At 39.4% G+C, this 17309-nt stretch overlaps 2 protein-coding genes and 1 pseudogene across 6 annotated transcripts in view; 2 read left to right on the top strand and 1 right to left on the bottom strand.

Annotated features, from left to right (window-relative positions):
- Nucleotides 1-2668, top strand: part of Psma8 (proteasome 20S subunit alpha 8) — a 42834-nt gene extending 40166 nt beyond the window's left edge. For 2 of the 5 annotated variants that reach the window (XM_010643611.2, XM_010643630.2), the window contains exon 7: nt 2219-2663. In XM_010643611.2, coding sequence (XP_010641913.1) covers nt 2219-2311 — 93 coding nt within the window. In that variant the 3' untranslated portion in view covers nt 2312-2663. Of the gene's footprint in view, nt 1-2218 lie in introns of all 5 variants that reach the window. The other 3 variants (XR_784196.1, XM_010643621.1, XM_010643619.2) reach the window with 3 other exon arrangements.
- Nucleotides 2669-5494: 2826 nt separating this feature from the next.
- Nucleotides 5495-6991, bottom strand: LOC104876119 (annotated as a pseudogene).
- A 10037-nt stretch (nt 6992-17028) lies between these two features.
- Taf4b (TATA-box binding protein associated factor 4b) overlaps nt 17029-17309 on the top strand; it is a 142426-nt gene continuing 142145 nt past the window's right edge. The window contains exon 1 of the mRNA XM_010644010.2: nt 17029-17299. Within this exon, the coding sequence (XP_010642312.1) occupies nt 17029-17299 (271 nt within the window). The remainder of the gene's footprint in view (nt 17300-17309) is intronic.

The raw sequence follows: 17309 nt of genomic DNA, 5'->3' as shown, positions 1-17309 counted from the left end.
GGAGGGGGGGGGCAGAGGGGGAGGGAGAGGGAGAGGGAGAGAGAAGCTATATCAGATTCCAATACCTTCTAATACCTTGCCTCCTAATACCATCACATTGGACATTGAAATTTCACATAGGAATTTTAGAATCAAACAAACATTTAGTCCATAGAATAATAACAGTTTTTTAAAAAGCCTAAAGTATCAAATATTTGCATTTTTCCCAGATAAAAGGCATGTCTTACCTCACCACTTGATAACCACGTAGGGAGCCCATTAGCTGACTCCCTCTACTGTATTCTCTGCAAATTTCCAGTTCACTTTTCAGTGCCACAGTGCCTTACTCTTAAACATAAATATGAAAGTTTAGCCAAGGATATTCAGGAATTATGAACACTAAAGTAAAACATAAAGAAACAGAACCTTGCAATAACACATATTATAGGACTCCGAAGAAATCTTTTAAAAACCTAAAAACTAATTTATAGCCTCAGAGAGATGAGGGAATATTGTAAAAAAGAAACATTCAGAGAGTTCAAGGTGCTCTTTTGGAAAATGAGACTATAATGGCCAGAATTTAAAATTCAATAAAAAGATTAGAATAAAAAATCAAATCAAAGAAATCCTCCAGGAAATAAAGCATGAAGATCTAGAGATAACCACAGAAAAGATAAATTTGAATATCAAAGTATAAGTTCCATTATATGTATAATAAAAAAGAAAAACAGATATGAGAATAAAAATTATCCAAGAAATACTAGAAGAAAAAAAATCTTAGAACTATAGGCTATGAGTTATGAAGCTTTTAGTATGTTAAACGAGAAAGAGTAACCATTAGATATGTTATCAAAAAGTTTTGGAAATGAGGGATGAAATAGGAGTCAGGAAGATACATGACATAGGTACTAGGAAGTCAGGAGATGATATCTGAGATGGGATAAAGAAGTAGCAGTGAAAACATAATGTGGAAATGAAGGTAAATAGCAGAAGGAACAGTTAATTGAGGATAGGAGGGAGCAGAGGTGGATCAGGGGCGCATTATACTTCACTATTAACTTTTTTGTGCCATTTGAGTTTATATACTTATATACAAATAGTACCTGGGTAGAGGGACTTCATTGGATGTAGCTTGCTACCTCCTTGATTTCAAAATGTTCAGACACTGGGCCTATTATTATGAAGGCCTTGTTTACTCTTCCCCCGATAATATGACACTACTTTAGTCAGCTTTTAATTTTAACAGTGATCTATTACATGCCTGGTTTCCTTCCATTAAGCTGTAGACTCCTTACTGGAAGTCAAGAACTGTACTGTCTCACTTTCTTTTCAGAGCACATGAAACAATATGCTTGATGGATACATTTACATCATAATATGATTCGGTAATATACATAAATTGTTGACAAATACAGATTTTCTGATGTGCATCTTATTTTTGAAATGGAAAGATTCTGGAGTTAAAACAGGAGTCAGATCTTTCATTTTTAATCCCTCTTCTATTCTGGGCCCAAAAAATTGGCTTTAGGAATCTCACCTTCCTTATATATGAAATCTGGTCGTGGACTCATTGCTGAAATCTCTCCCTTCCCTCTTATCTTTAAAAATTTGCTTTGTCATAAAGTTGCTTATTCCTTTATCAGTTTCCTTAATATCTCTTTCATTAAGATAATTAAATTTAGGTCTTCCAATGTAAGTATCTTCAGTTAAATAGTCTTTTAGCATCGATTATATAATCTGGACCTTGTTGGAAGGAGAAACAACTGGAAGTCAAAATTATGTTGTAAATTCTTAGAGGATACAGACTCTTTGTTTTCTGCTTAGTGGAGGAAACAAAGCAGTGTAAATCATCTTTTTCATCTCTTTCAGCTATTCCATGAGGTACTTTAAAATAGTTAAATCTATCAGAGAAGTACCAAACAGGGTGTGTGTGTGTGTTCAATCATGTGTTTTCTGCTCCTGAATAGTAATAAGCCTTGCATTAAAGTGTTTTCAGAGTTTGATGCATACATACGATGTATAATTTACTATCACATTTTACCCAGCTTTCTTTTATAGTACAGTGATAATAAAAATGTTAGAGATCTGATTTTGTCTGTAATTATTACAAATATGTTGCTTTTTATTATATATGTGAAGTTATAAAACATAGTTATAGTAGAAAATACAAATTTGTAGATGGGATTTCTTCATATTGTCATTATTTAAAATTTGCTTTAAAAAATGTTTCCCTTTTCAGATGTTTAGTGCCAAAGAAATTGAATTACAAGTAATTGAAATAGAAAAGGAAAAGGAAGAAGCAGAGAAGAAAAAATCAAAGAAGACTGTCTAATTTTTAGGATGAACACTGGGAGCTTTTCATGTTTTGTTATACTACGTTGAATCACTTACTGGAGCTTTAGAGGAAATAAGTTTTCAGTGTTATGTTTAGTAGTATATGTGTTGCTTTGGAAATGCCAGACATGTGGCCATCTTTAGTCAATTACACAGTCAGACATAGGCTCATGTGAAGATTTTCTTTAAAAGGAGATTCCAGTAATTGTTGAAAGTAGTCCTAATTCGACATAAGCCTGAAGCCGTGTAACTTTTCCAGTGTGTAGCTTTTCTTCATATAACCAAATTTGATTAAGAGAAAATTTATAATTTAAAAAAATCAGTAATTTAGTGAAATTTGAATATTCACTGTCAGTTAAAAAGCTCTTTCAAAATATACTAAATTTAATACTGAATTGCATTTGTTAATACATGGAAAAGCATCTAGATGTTGATAAATTGTCAAAGTTTTGTCAAATTTCATTTTTAAATAAATATTTTGGAGGGTTTTTTAAAGCTGTTTTTATTTCATAAATTGCAATGTATTATCTTGTTTATGGGATATTAAAGTCCAAATTCAGATGGGCAGGTAAAGTGTAATAAGAGTTTATAAAGCACCTAATAGCATGCTAGTTTGAAAGAGGAAATGAATACCTGTAATTTTTAGTTTAGATTTTATTTCATCTCAAGTATGTTCAGTATGTTAGGTTTGTTACATGTTCTGTGAAATTCTTGAGTGCTTATGTTATGCTTGCTGTTATGCAAGGCGTATTAGGAGGAACAAGACAAGCATATAAAGTGATTCCTGCCCACAGAGAAGGTTAGTCTAAATGGCCCACAAAAACCATGTGCTTAATGCCTGCAGTGAGTTTATGCATTTGAAAACAAAAGATATTCTCAGTGGTTCCACCACCTGCCTTGCAAGTGCAAGGTCCCAAATTTGATCCCCAGTACCAAAACAACAACAACAACAACAAACCCACAAAGGATATTAACAGGCACAAAGGCATAAGCTCATATACCATAGTATTTCAGAGTTTGTTTTCTGTTGGTGTCTCTGTTTTTGTGTTTTTCTTTTTATGCACTGTGTTGAAAACAGGGAAGAGACAGGTTGAGTTTTTGGTGATGAATGAAAAGCTCAAGAGAGCTGGTAAAAAAAAGCATGGGTCAGCAGATCTCAGATCTAAACCATTGATGGTTGTACTACTCTTAAGCCAGGGCAAAGGAAAGGGTAGGTTCAGAATTTTAAGAAATACGAAGCCCTTACAAGGCTGCCTCCCTGTTGTTCATCTTGGCCAAATTCCTGTCACTCTGTACAACCGCACTTCCATTCCCCACATGTAAAGATTCTTCAGCATTTTCTAGGGCTCTACGTATCCTCTGTATTCCTGACTCTGACTTATTTATGCCAAGCTGCTTTCCTAGTTTCACCTAGTTTCATAGGAAGCATGGAATGTTGTGAGTCCCTGTATAGTTCCTTTGTAAAAGCTTAGGATCAAACTCAAATACCTGTATCCTAATGCCCTCCTGGCTCTGCTTAACTTTCCAGAAGCAAAAGCGCTTCTTATGAGGAAGGCATACTACCCCAAATTTAGCAATTGATGATCAGTAATCAGCTGCCACTAGAGGTATCCTAAACACACATGCAGAGGGCCTGTGTCCTAATGTGCTACAATGAGCCCATTGTGAAGTCGTGATGTCCTTGGCACATGGCTCAGCATGTTGCACACATACTTATTTTTTAGCAGTCATCATATTATATTTGAATGATCTCTTTGATCTACTTATTTGATGATTATTGGGTGCTCTAAATGGCAGACACTGTGTTAGATGCTAAGGAAATAGTGATACAGACTTACGTTTCCCTTATTTCTTCTATATACTAGAAAGACACATTAAATCAAATATTTTTGTTTTTGTTTTTTGAGACAGGATCTCACTATGTAGTTGAGACTGACCTGGAACTCATTATGTATTCCAGGCTGGTCTCGAACTCACAGAGATCCTCCTGTCTCAGCCTCCTGAATGCTGGGATTACAGGTGTGCACCACCATGCCAGGCAGATTAAGTTCTCTTAACATAAACACTAACTGGAATCGCTTTGTATTTTTTGTTGTACGGCAATCCAAATGTCCAGAAAATTATTAAGGAATTAAACAATTGGATAAAATGGAAGTTTTTCAAAATATTTCAGCACTTCAATATACAGAATTTAATTTTGGGGGGAAGTACCAGGGATCGAACTCAGGACCTTGTGCTTGTGAGGCAGGCAGCGCAGAGTTTAAAGATTTTTAATGATATTTCTTTAACATAATTTGTCCCTCATTTTAAAGCTCTAGCATATTGATATCTGTGGATAACATTTGTGTAACTATAGCATAGTGTTGGGCAGCACAGGCTGCTGCAGAGGAGTCTGTCCTGTCAGCATCCATGGCTCTATGACACCCAGTGACTGGCCCCAATTTATGAAGATGCAAATGTACACAGCAATGGTTTATGGAATCTGTTTCTCTTATAATAAAATGAAGCAATTATAACATCACACAGTTACACACTAAGATGTTTTTAAAGTACACAAAATACAATAATTTATGCCGTGTGGTTATATGAATAACATTCCTAAGAGACTTTAAATCTTCAATACTCAACTTCTGTCAAACACTTTGAAGCATAGAATTATATCTGAAAAGCATGTGGCTTTCAATTTCTGACATTCATCCCTGAAAGAAGGCAAAACACAACAATCACATGGCTCTGAAGTGCAAATTTCTGACACAAGGTCAATCTAGAAACACTTTAAAATTCAGTAAGTTGCCTTTTTTAATCAGTATGCTCAGGATATAATTTTCAAACACAACCTGAAGTAATTTTCCAACATTTGTTCACTATCTAACTTCTGCTCCCTCGTAAAAATATACCCACGGGACCATTTTCAGTTCCGTAATTTTCATACTAGCTCAAAATATCCAACCAGATAGGAATATCTTTTTTCTTCTTCTGCATTTCCACATATGCAAAAGATGTGACTTCATTCTCATAATGAGGCACCAACTAGCGAGAACATTCTCTTTTGCTGGAGTTTAAGGTAAATCTGAACAGCTCAAAAGATTTTCATGAAATTATGACCCTGCCAGCCATACTGAGAATAAGCACAAGTCCTTCGAACAGTTTCCCAAATAAATGCAAACATGGAAAGAGACCGTCATCCCAAGAATGAGGTACTGTTTTGACTTTTTAACCCTGCCTGGGCGCAAGGGAGATAGAGAGTCAGGTCATCCCAGGAGAATGTCGTAGATGCCCAAGGCTCTTCCACTAAGCTAGAAAAAGGAACCAACTGCTTTCTGCCCACATAAACCTTCTCAATATTTCGGTCACCTCCATGATAGAAGTACTTCTTAATAGCAGCGTCAGAAGCATCAGAAGCAGTAAAATGTTCACAAAACAGGTTGATGGGAGCTTCAGATGCCTTGGGGTCGATTAGGAGGGCATCAAGTTCTTTGCCCACTTCAGAGTTTCCAGTCCCACGCGCTAGTCTCAGGGCTTGACTTCCTCCAGGAGTAGCTAGTCTGAAGACTTCTTTGAGGGAGGGGCTTTCCTCATTCACCTTATTAATCAGAAGGACATTGGAAACGATCTCTGCTCTTCCGATTGCATCAAGCGTGGAATATGAATAAACACCAGCCACGTCTGTCCCCGGCCCTACCTTCACCTTACGTTTCAGGACTTCAAGCACATTTAGAAAGCCACTGCTCAGCAACAGGTTAGAATTGGGACAATGTGAGATGGAAGCTTCTTGTTCATGGACTATGCCCAGTCCTGCTGAAAGGTAGCAGCCATGTGCCATCGTTGTCTTATCTCTCAGAAGATTATCATTTTTTGGAGGCCATATTTTATTTTCATACACACTGATCTCTAGGAAAATATTATTTTTATCATAGACATCTGTGTAGTTCTTGTAACTGGGGAACAAGTTTTTCACTGCTTCAGCTTCACCCTGAGTTTCACAGCTCTGAAGGTACAACCCATGGGCCCTAGCAATGCTGCCAAGTTCACCCATTAAAGTCTCCAAGCCAGAAAGGGAAAAACTTGGCGTCACTGTGGACTTCACTCTGGAATACCTCTTTTCAAGCATTTCTGACACAAATCCTTTTGTTTCCCTGCAGTACTGATTCCTCAGTGCTCTCCTTGTATTCTGGGACACTTATTCAAATCCATGCATACTGTGCCAACAAATGTCTGGTGCCCAAATTTATCTGTAATTTCTGCAGGGAGCGGGGATGCCTCCATGTGAATTGTTCCAAAGTAGCAAGCTGTGGTCGTTCTGTTCTTTAATGTTCTTCTGACAGCTCTGGTGTAGACTTCCTCAGCAAGAATAGTACTCTGGAATATATGTTCTGTAGGAAACGTGTAGATCTTCAGCCACTCCAAAAGTGGCAGTCTACATTACTTCCAGCAAAGGTTTACTGAGGGTCGTGCATAGGTGTATCTACTAGCCCAGGTATGAAGAATTCATGATGGCCCAACTCACTCGGGTCACTTGATTTGAAACCTGCATTCTTTGGCTAGTTTTTCTTGCTGAAGTATTTCTTCTAAAAATACTGTCGCTCACACCAAGGAGGTGCTCTGGAAGCACTTCCACTGGGGAGGTCCAGGTGGAGTGGACGAAAGTCCTTCAAAAGCTGTGAGCCAGGGGTGGCATTGGGCAGTGCACAGGTTGGCACGGGGCATGGTTCTGGAGGCATAGGGCAAGGTCGGTGGGATCCTGCACTGTCAAGCTCATTCTTACAAGTTACATGAAAGCTGAAGTCTGTTTCTGTTTTGGCTTGTATCTAGATGTCCCCCGCAAAGCCTCGTGTGGTCATCAGTGGGGCATTTCAGAGGTGGCTGGATAGATGATAACAAATATCATGTGGTCAATGTGTTTTTGGTTAGGGAGGTTTGTGAAACATGAGCTTAAAAAAAGTAAAGCTGTTTTCTTTATTTCAGTGGTTGTCAAAATGTGATCTGTCTACTGGTATAGTGACCATCTCATGAGGCCTATGAGAGATGCTTGCTTTTTCTCACTGTGTGGACATTTCTCTTGATGGTACAGGAGCAACAGTGGGTCTGATTTAGTGACACTATGATGGTTAATTTTTGGGGTCAGTTTGACTGGGCTGTTAAGGGTTACCCAGGTAGCTGTGAAGCCTTATGTCTGGGTGCATCTGTGAGAGTTTCCAGAAGGTGTTAAGATGTGAATTAGGACTGAATAAGGAAGATCTGCTCTTACGCAATAGGCACTATCTAATTGACTGACACCAGGAAGAAAGGCACACTCATCTCTTACTTGTCTCTCTCTCAGAGCTGAGACACTGTTGTCTTCTTGCCCTTGGGTAGTAGGACTCCAGATTCTTCTACTGTTGGATTTAGGATTTGCAGCAGAGGCCTGCTATGCTTCTGGTCCTAGTCTGAGACGGACAGTTACATTGCTTCATTGGCTCTAAGGCCTTTGATTTGGACTGAGCCAGCCTGAAGGCATCTTTGGTTCAACAGGATCTTCCTGCCTCAGCCCTCTCAGAATGCTGGGATTATAGGCCTTTGCCAGCCCATCTGGATTAAAAAGTTTTAGTCATATTGGCACTGGGAAGATGAGGAGAGACATAGAAAATTTTTTGTCTATCGTTGTGGTTAATCTTGATTGTCAGCTTGATTTTCTTGGGAGTCACTTACATTAGGAAAACGCACATCTGGTTGTGTCTGGGTGAGTTGTGAAGGTTGTCTTAGAGACTATAGTTGGTCCCTGGACACTTCCCTTCTGGTTTCTTCCCTGTCTGTCTGACCTTCAGCCATTGTGGAGTGAGCGGCTTTCCTCTGCCACACCCTTCTGCCATATTTCTGCCTTGGACTGAAACCTCTAAAACCATCAACTAAAGTAAACCTTTCTTCCTTTAATTTTGGGTGTGAGATGTTTTATCCCAGCAAGATGATTGTCCCAGAAAGATGACTAATATACTTATGGAAGAAGTATTGAATTTTTGTTTGATAGAAGTGAACATCAACCCTTTAAACCACTTGAGAACTATTATATCAAGAATAAGAGTAGGGCCAGGCTCACTGGCACACACATATAACCCCAGCTACTCAAGAGGCTGAGGCAACAGGATCACAACTTCAAGGCAAGCCTGGGCAACTCAGAAAGATCCTTCAAAACAAAACGAAAGCATGAAGCATATTTTTCCTATTCTGGAATTATATCTAATCAACTCACTAATACTAAAAAAATATATGATTTACATATTCATTCCTTCAGATATTCCTTAAGTAGCTACTATGGGTAAGACCCTGTTCCAGCCTATAGGGGTATAGCCATGGATAACAGGATTTTTGTCTTCATAATCATTCTAGCCAGATGTGGTGCTGTACAACTATAATCCGAGCACTGGGAAGGATGAGGGCAGGAGGACTGTGAGTTTGAGGCCAGCCAGGGTAACTTAGCAAGACTCTGTCTCAAAACAAAAAACAAAAAAACAAACAAAGAAAAAAAAACAACAGAACATCCTGGATCAAAAAAAAAATTGAAATCTTAGTGGTGTGTTGTATTTCATCTAGTCGAACACTTCTATCATATGGCTTCCTGACTTAATCCATTGTGGCTGTTTTTACCTCCATCTGCAGCCTCTCTTACTTATCCAATTCCCCTTATTAGTTCCTTTTTGTGAAATGCTGAGGTTTGATGTGGGTTTTTCTCTTTTTTACAGTACTTTCGCTCTCGTCATAGCATGCAATTCTATAACTTCTATACTGTGCCAGGAAGTAGGGACTGAAAGGTAATATAAAACAAAGGTCACATTTCCCTTTCAAGTTCTATTTGAGCTTCTCTTTTTGGGGGGCTCCGGGGATTACACTCAAGGCCTTCACCCTGAACTACATTGCCAGCCATTTTTTCAGTTTTTATTTTGCAACTAAGCCACTAAGTTGCCCAGGCTGGACTCAAATGTGCAATCCTCCTAGCTCAGCCTCTGAGAGTGCCATTGGCTCTTTCTTCAATTTGAATCCTCCATCTTTCACATCAGAGCTGCTTTATCCTTAATCTTCTTCATTCATTATGAATGAAATCACTCACCATTCACCAAGGTCTTAAGTTGGAAATGTGAGAGACATTCTTTTTGTTTTGTTTGTTTTGCTTTGCTTTTTGAGGCAGGGTCTTGCTGTACAGCCCAGGCTGGCATGGATTTCCCAATCCTCCTACCTCAGCCTTCTACGTGCTGGAGGCATGTGCCACCATAGCCAAAGAGAGAAATTCTCTGTGCTTCCCTCACTTACTTGACAACTTCATACAATCTCCAAGCAAGGTCCAGAGTTTTACCTCTAAAATATGCTTCCAATATGCCCAGTTTTCCTATACCCACTACTGCCACACTCACCTCTCAGTAGGCCTGCTCCAGGAGCCATCTGTGGACTCTTATTTCCTCTTCTGCCTTCCCCAAGTCCACACTCCACAATGGTAGTGATCTTGTGGGAATCAAGGCTGCTCAGAAAAATGATGGGATACATCATAAGGATCCCCAAATGCAGGCATAAGCTCAGTGGTAAATCCTGCACAGAAGGCCCTGGGTTCAACCCCAGCACCGAAACCAAAGAAGTGATCACATTTAACACAAGCAACAGTAAGACAAATGTACACCATACACTGCCCGATGTAATGCAGAAGTCACAGGCTCACTTGTGTTATATGCCTGCCCAAAAGGATAATATAATCCCAGCACTCTGGAGGCGGAGGCAAGAGGATCACAAGTTTGAGCACAGCTTGGGTAATTTAACAAGATTTTGTCCCAAAATGAAGAATGAGCTAGGGATATATCACGGTTGGAAGGCCCTGGGTTCAATCCCTAACACCCTCCCCCCAAAAAATCATAACCTGAATCTAATGAAACAATAGACAAATCCAAATCGAGAACATTCTACAAAATAATTGGCCTATTGTTTTCAAAAATACCAATATCACAGCCGGGCAAGGTGGCGCACACCCATAGACCCAGCACTCAGGAGGCTGAGGCAGGAGCATCGCTGTGAGTTCAAAACCAGCCTGGGCTACATAGTGAGTTCAAGGTCAGTCTCAACTAGTGAGACTGTGTCAAAAAAAAAAAAAAAAAGCAACCCAAAACAAGACCACCACCACCACGATGCAAAACAAAGGAAGGTTAAATGCTTCACTTGTGTATTTATCTATAAATATTTTATAGATTTTTCTCTATTTTCTTATTTTTGGCAGTACTTGGGAATGAACCCAGTGCCTTACACACACTGTACTAGTTATCTACCACTATGCTATACCCTAATCCTAAGTGCTTTATATTAAAGGAAACTAAAGAGATATACAGAGTTACATGCATTGCATGATTCTGAGTTGGATCCCGGACTAGCAAAAAATCACTATAAAGGATATTATTGGGCAAAAAACCCCAAAAAACAAAAAACAAACATGCTGATGTAAGATCTCCTGACTAAATAGTTAATGTTAAATTTCCTAATTTTGTTAGTTGCACTGAGGCAGTGTAAGTGAATGGCTTTGTTTTTTGGAAATACAGAGTCTACCAAATAAAGATACACACTTTAGGAAACTAAAGAGATATACAGAGTTACATGCATTGCATGATTCTGAGTTGGATCCCGGACTAGCAAAAAATCACTATAAAGGATATTATTGGGCAAAAAACCCCAAAAAACAAAAAACAAACATGCTGATGTAAGATCTCCTGACTAAATAGTTAATGTTAAATTTCCTAATTTTGTTAGTTGCACTGAGGCAGTGTAAGTGAATGGCTTTGTTTTTTGGAAATACAGAGTCTACCAAATAAAGGTATACACACTTCAGGAAAAGAAAAACTTGTATAAATATTTTAATACTAAATTTATTGAGACATCATGAGTTTGCAAATTACCTTTGCCCTTTGCAATTACAAGAGGTGCTCAAAGTGGTGGCCATTAGCTTCCAGATGTTATTAGTACATGAACTACTTACTGCTTGAGTAACATTCGTCATTGAGATTGCTACACATGCAGTTCACAATGATGCATGTAAACAATTGTGTTATTATTCATAAATGTTGGGTATAAAATGATAATTATGAAGACATTTGAGAAATGTAGAATTATACAAGTGAACAGATTTAAATGTTTAGGCAAGGAAAATTATTTTGGCCAAGTTAAGTTCTAAGCCATGTACAAAAATTATTCATACATTTCACATGGTATCAAGCAAAATGGGCAAAAGTTAGAATGTAAACACAAAAATGAGAATTCAGCTAGAATAATGAAGTTCTAAATTGATAAAAATTGCTTTCTCTTTAGGCTCCTTTCACTGACTGAAATGGGTGACTAAGAGGGAAAATTCAAGGTCAGTGCCTAATTTTACATCGTGGGTAACTGAAAGGAGGTTGGTCCAGTTCACTCAAATATCATAGAAGAAACAGCAGGTGTGAGACTGAGATAATAAATATATAATTTTGGAGACAGGATGGAGATATCTGTGTATAATTGGAGCAGAGAAATCTGGACCATAAATATGTCATAAACATGCAGCTAGAAAGTAAGCCATGGAAATGAATGTTATCACCCAAGAGAAGTTTAGACAGCTGAAATATTTATTAAATTCCGATTATTTTATGAAAAAATTGAAGTAGACATTCATTGGAGGCACAACAAAATTTCTATCCCTGAGGAATAGTCTAAGGCAGGGGTGGCGAACCTATGGCACATGGGCTAATATAGCAGGCTGCTTGCAGCATTGAATGCTCTGAAAGGTTTGCCATCACTGATCTAAAGATTGAGTGTGGGGTAGGAAACAGTCACAGAAGTGGTCTTGTACAGTATCTACTATATACTAGGTCCTCTTTTGTGGTCCTGCAACAAACCTCACTGTTTCAGTGATAAGGAAATTTGCAGTTTTGTGGGAGATGATAGACAAGAAAAACAACCTGATCACTACAGTGAAGGAAGTGCTAGGAGTGAAGAAAGAGAGCTACTGAATTCATTCAGGGCAGCTAAAGTAGATGATTGACTTTTGAAGGCCAGACAGGAATTGGCCGGGTAGAACATGGGTCTCAAATGAAGAAGATTTTCGAGAGGAGGTAGAACCATATAGGCCCAGGCATGAGGGTGAAAGAGCTTGGGACATTTGAGGAATTCCTGTCCTTATCGATGATGCCCGTGGAAGGTACTCATGGGAACACGCAGAGTGAGACTGTTGGCACAATTTAGCAGGTGCCAGATCATAGTGAACTTTTTATGTCACGTACTACGTGAGACTTTTATCCTGTGGGTACCGGGAAGATGTTAAAAGGTGTTAAGTGGGAGAGATACTTAATTCCATTTGCACTTTAGAAATAATATAATCCTAAAAACAGCAAGGGGCATGGGTTGGATTAGTGGAAGGGAGAAACATTAGAAGACACTTTATACAAATTCCCACTGTCATAAATATCCACCTACCAGCAAGAGAGGCCAAGAGAGTCCCTTCTGTTCCTATAGATGAGTAGTTTATTACTTGTATCAAAGCTCGAGTCCTCCACTTGTGCACTAGATCCCAGTCCCTTTTGCCTTCAAGGACATGGCTCCAACTAGTCTATACCCGTAAGAGAGATTTTAGGATTGTTTTTCCTTGTTCTGTAAGAAATGTTACTGGTATTTTGATTGAGATGACCTATATCAGCTTTGACAGTGGTTTGAAAATATTCTTTCTGCTCATTGAGGAACAGGGTATATCTTTCTATTTTCCAAGTCTTTTTCACTTTCTTTGATTTCAGAGTACTGTAAGTTTTCATTGTAGAGGTCTTTCACTTCCTTGGGTATGCTAAGTTCTAGGTATTTAGTTTTTCTTGATGCTATTGTGAATGGCATTGTTTTCCTAATTTCCTTCTCAGTGAGTTTAGTGTACACAAATGCTATTGACTTTTTGTACTGATTTTGAATACTGCAGATTTCTTTTGTGTGCATGAGTCTCACCTCACAGATGTACAGGTTTCCCCTTCAAATTCTACAGAGTAGTCAGCTTTGATTCAGTTTCTGAACAAAATGTAGGCGTTTGGAAATTCAGAGGGATGATCAGAATAATTTTTAAGATGTGATAAAAATACAGTGAATGTTTAAATTTAAAACAATTATTATAGTAAGGCATTGTGTCATTAATCTCCCTCCCAATACACACTTATCCCATTGTTCTTGCACTTTCTGCAGCAGTTCTGGAAGTTTTCTTTCATGAGTGTCTTTGGTAACCTAGCCACGGTGCTCCTGTGCCCTGAATAGATTAAAAACATTTACCTTTCATGGTCATTTTGACTTTGCAGAAGAGCCAGAAGTCACATGATGCCAGGTGTAGTAAATAACGTGAATGAGGATGCATTGAAGTGTAATGTTTTTTGAGCCTGCCTTTCTCTTGGGTGGCACTGGACAGCAGTTTTCAATCTTGTTGTTGTTTTTTTTAATACCTTGCAAAAACACTCTTGAAATTGATTCAGAAAGTGCCAACAGCCAGGTGTGGTGGCGCACATCCCTGTAATCCCAGTACTCAAGAGACTGAGGCAGGAGGATCACCATGAGTTGGAGGCCACCTTAGGCTACATAGTGAGTTCAAGCCCAGAACTATACAGCCAGACCCCCGTCTCCAAAATACAAAACAAAGCCAAAAAAAAAAAAAGTAAAATGGGAAGATGGAATAAGTGTTTTCAAAGCGAGGGGAGTATTTTGAGGGGGAGTAATGGCAATGTGTCTTTTATTCTAATAAATTATTTAAAAGATATAAGCACACCCCATATTTTTTAATCAGCCTTTATACACTATCCTTCTAATGCCTGCTCCTTTGGCCTTTGTTTTTGTCCATCCCTGCTAAATTTTCCTCTTGTGTGTGCCAAATGATGAAGTATTAGAAGTACTAATTTTGCATTTTTTCAGTTACAATTCATCATCTGATTTGACGAGCAGGATATGTAGACATGTAGCACACAGACCCTTATTTTAAATGTCAACAAATAAGTATATTTTAACATCTTGTATTTTACAAATATTTTCAGGCAAACATAATATCAAATTATTCCTTTCCTTCATTATTTCTTTCTTCCATAGAACTCTAAAGTGCATTATTTTGTCCCTTAAGTGTCCTGTTTTAGTAAGTTTTCATAGGAAGGAAATGTAAACATTACCATTAGTAAAGCCCAAATACAGGACAGTGGTTACTAGTACTATGTAGAGAGGAATATATTTTATTGTTGTTGGTACCAGGATTGAACTCGGGACCTTGTGCTTGTGAGGCAGGCTGCGGAACCACTGAGCTAAATCCTGGGCCCTTGTTTTGTTTTTTGAGATAGTGTCTAGCTTTTATAGTTCAGGCTGGCCTTGAACTCACTATGTAGCCTAAGGTGGCCTCCAACTCAGCTGATCCTCCTGCCTCAGTCTCTCAACTGCTGGGATTATAGGTGTGTACCACACCCAGCCAGGAGTATATTTTTTGAGAAAATTTAAATTCCCATCAATCAGGCAAATTATAAAGAAATAATTAGCGTGTAATCCCAGCTACTTCAGGAGGCTGAAGCAAGAGGACGGCAAATTCCAGGCTAGCCTGGGCAAATTAGGGGGAACGTCTCAAAATTTAAAAAATAAAATAAAAAGGTCGGGTGGTGTACCTTAGTGCTGCTTGGATTCAGTCTCTAGTACTGAAAATAAATGTGTAAGTCACCTTAAAAAGAAAATATATAATATTATATTCAGTATTATCTCAATGAAGCCTCTTCATAATTTTATTTAATTGCATAACTAAAGTTTATGAGTTGGGGTGAGTCCAATGGAAATTTACAAAAAGGGAATCCTCAAAGCAAACTGAATCTGCCTGTCCTGTTTATTGAACTATACAGTACTTTGATCACCTAGTAGGTTTCCACTCTTCACCACCTACATTGTCTGGACAGAAAAATCAAGGCCAAACCACTTGCTCTTAAGCCAGGAGGAGTAGATCTAAGATTCAAATCTACTGCACTTTGCTTCGCTGAAAATGTTACAAATTTAACCACTTGGCAAATATTTTTAAATACCTCTTTTGCAGATGGCATTTTGCCAGAGCCAGTGTAGGCTACTTGATGAATCAGGCATTGGAACTTTAAGGAAGGTTTTAGTTTGGCATCTTACAGAGTGGTTTGAATCCCTGCATATATTATTCTATGAGCTGCAGTTTGTAAATCAGTGAAATGAAGCCATTGTTAAAAACAAAACAGGGGCTGGGGATTTAGCTCAGTGGTGTCGCTTCGCAAGTGCAAGGTCCTGAGTTGGATCCCCATACCAATCCCCCGCCCCCAACAAAAACAAAAACATCAGAATAAAAGAGAAGAAATCTCTTGGAGAACAGCACACAGAACAAGCGCAAGGAGTTAGTTTTCTTCTCTCAAACTCCACTTGGAGGCCTGTACTGGAAGGCAAGTGATGCGGTAAATTATAATGGAATGGGGGGGTCTCTTTTCAATTGATTGAATTTAAGCGCTAGAATTTAAGGACAAAAGTATCAAAAGACACTGTCCCAGTTTTCCAGACGATAGACTTGAAAATAATTTAAATAGGCTTAAAGGTGATCAGAGTTCACTAGAAGAGATTTTTAAAATTCTATATATATTTTTTCAGCTTTAATTGAGTTTATTGGTACATTTTAGGGATACAGTACAGTTACATTCATTGTCGGGATCTTGTACCTCTACATGACAAGTCTTGATTCTCATTTTTTCCCCTTACCCCTGCCCTCCCTTCACCCCCTCCTCCCCTCCCCATCTACACTTTATTTTCATCTTTTCATTCTCTCACATTTTTTTTCTTTTCCCTTATTACCCTTCCCATACCCATCCCACCTTCCCTACACCTTTAGCTCCTTTCTTCCCATCACTAGAAGAGATTTAATATTTAAAATATCTATATATCTCTATCGTCCATTTCCCTACCTAGCTAGCTATGTAAGAGGGTGCAGAATGCAAAGGGGTGTCTGTGCCAGAGAATCAGAGGTCACTGTCAAAAGTGTAGGGCCGAGAGCTCCCTGCAGAGTCGGGAGGGACTCACAGGAAGGAGAAGTCCGCATAGAAGTTGAAGGGGCCGGCACGAGCAAAAGGGAGACGTACTCCTTCCCCTTCTCTTTCTGTAGTTCAGTGAGGCCCTGAACTCACGCCATAGTCCATCCAGGCTGGCCTCAAACTTGCAGGGATCCCTCTGTCTCAGCCTCCAGATGCTGAGATTATAGGCGTGGGCGCTCCGCCTGGCTTCTTTTCCTTTTAATTCCAGCCAGGGTACCAGCTTATTGGTTGGTGCCACCCGCACGCAGGGAGGGTCTAGACCCGCAGAAGTGTGCTGCACTAATCCGCCTGGCATATTCTTATTCAAATTGCACCGCAATTAGAACCACCTAGAGACCGACAAATCAGCCAGGAGGAGGGGAAGTTGTTTTAGATTTTAGCCGCTTCAACTCTAAAATACGAAAAAAGGCACATTATACAGACAAGATGATGCACCAATCTTGGTCACAATGTCAACCGTAATGCTAATTTTAGGGAGGCTTTTGAGTGATCAGTGTTTTAACACTGGAGAAACGTGACTGTCTACTTTATCGCATTATTCTACCTTCTCCTAAATCAGCCCTCCACATCTTTCCTTTAAAAATATAGAAACCTGGAGAAAGCCTGGTTTGCGATTAGCCGGAAAACACTAGAGAGGATACCGAGGAGAGGCAGGCGGATGCCGCATTTCCCCTTGCACGTGACGGCTCTGGAACCCGTACCTCCGCGCGCTCCAGATTCTGGGAAGGTTTTAACGCCCTCCCGAGCCGTCCCTATTGACGTCAGGAGCGCGATTCCGCTCAGTGACCAATCAGGAGTCCGGACTCCGGGGAAGCCCCGGGCGGCGGCGCTAGCTGTGCGCCTGCGCGAAAATTCCGCGTGGCTATATAAACATGGCTGGCGTGGCGGCGTAGCCGGGCCTGTCGAGAGCTCTCAGGGGTCCGCGGGCCGTCCGGGGCC

This window comes from Fukomys damarensis, unplaced genomic scaffold (genome assembly GCF_012274545.1).
Source record: "Fukomys damarensis isolate Sample0158 unplaced genomic scaffold, DMR_v1.0_HiC HiC_scaffold_30, whole genome shotgun sequence".
Taxonomy (NCBI): Eukaryota; Metazoa; Chordata; class Mammalia; order Rodentia; family Bathyergidae; genus Fukomys; species Fukomys damarensis.
This window is presented reverse-complemented; position numbering and strand designations above follow the sequence as displayed.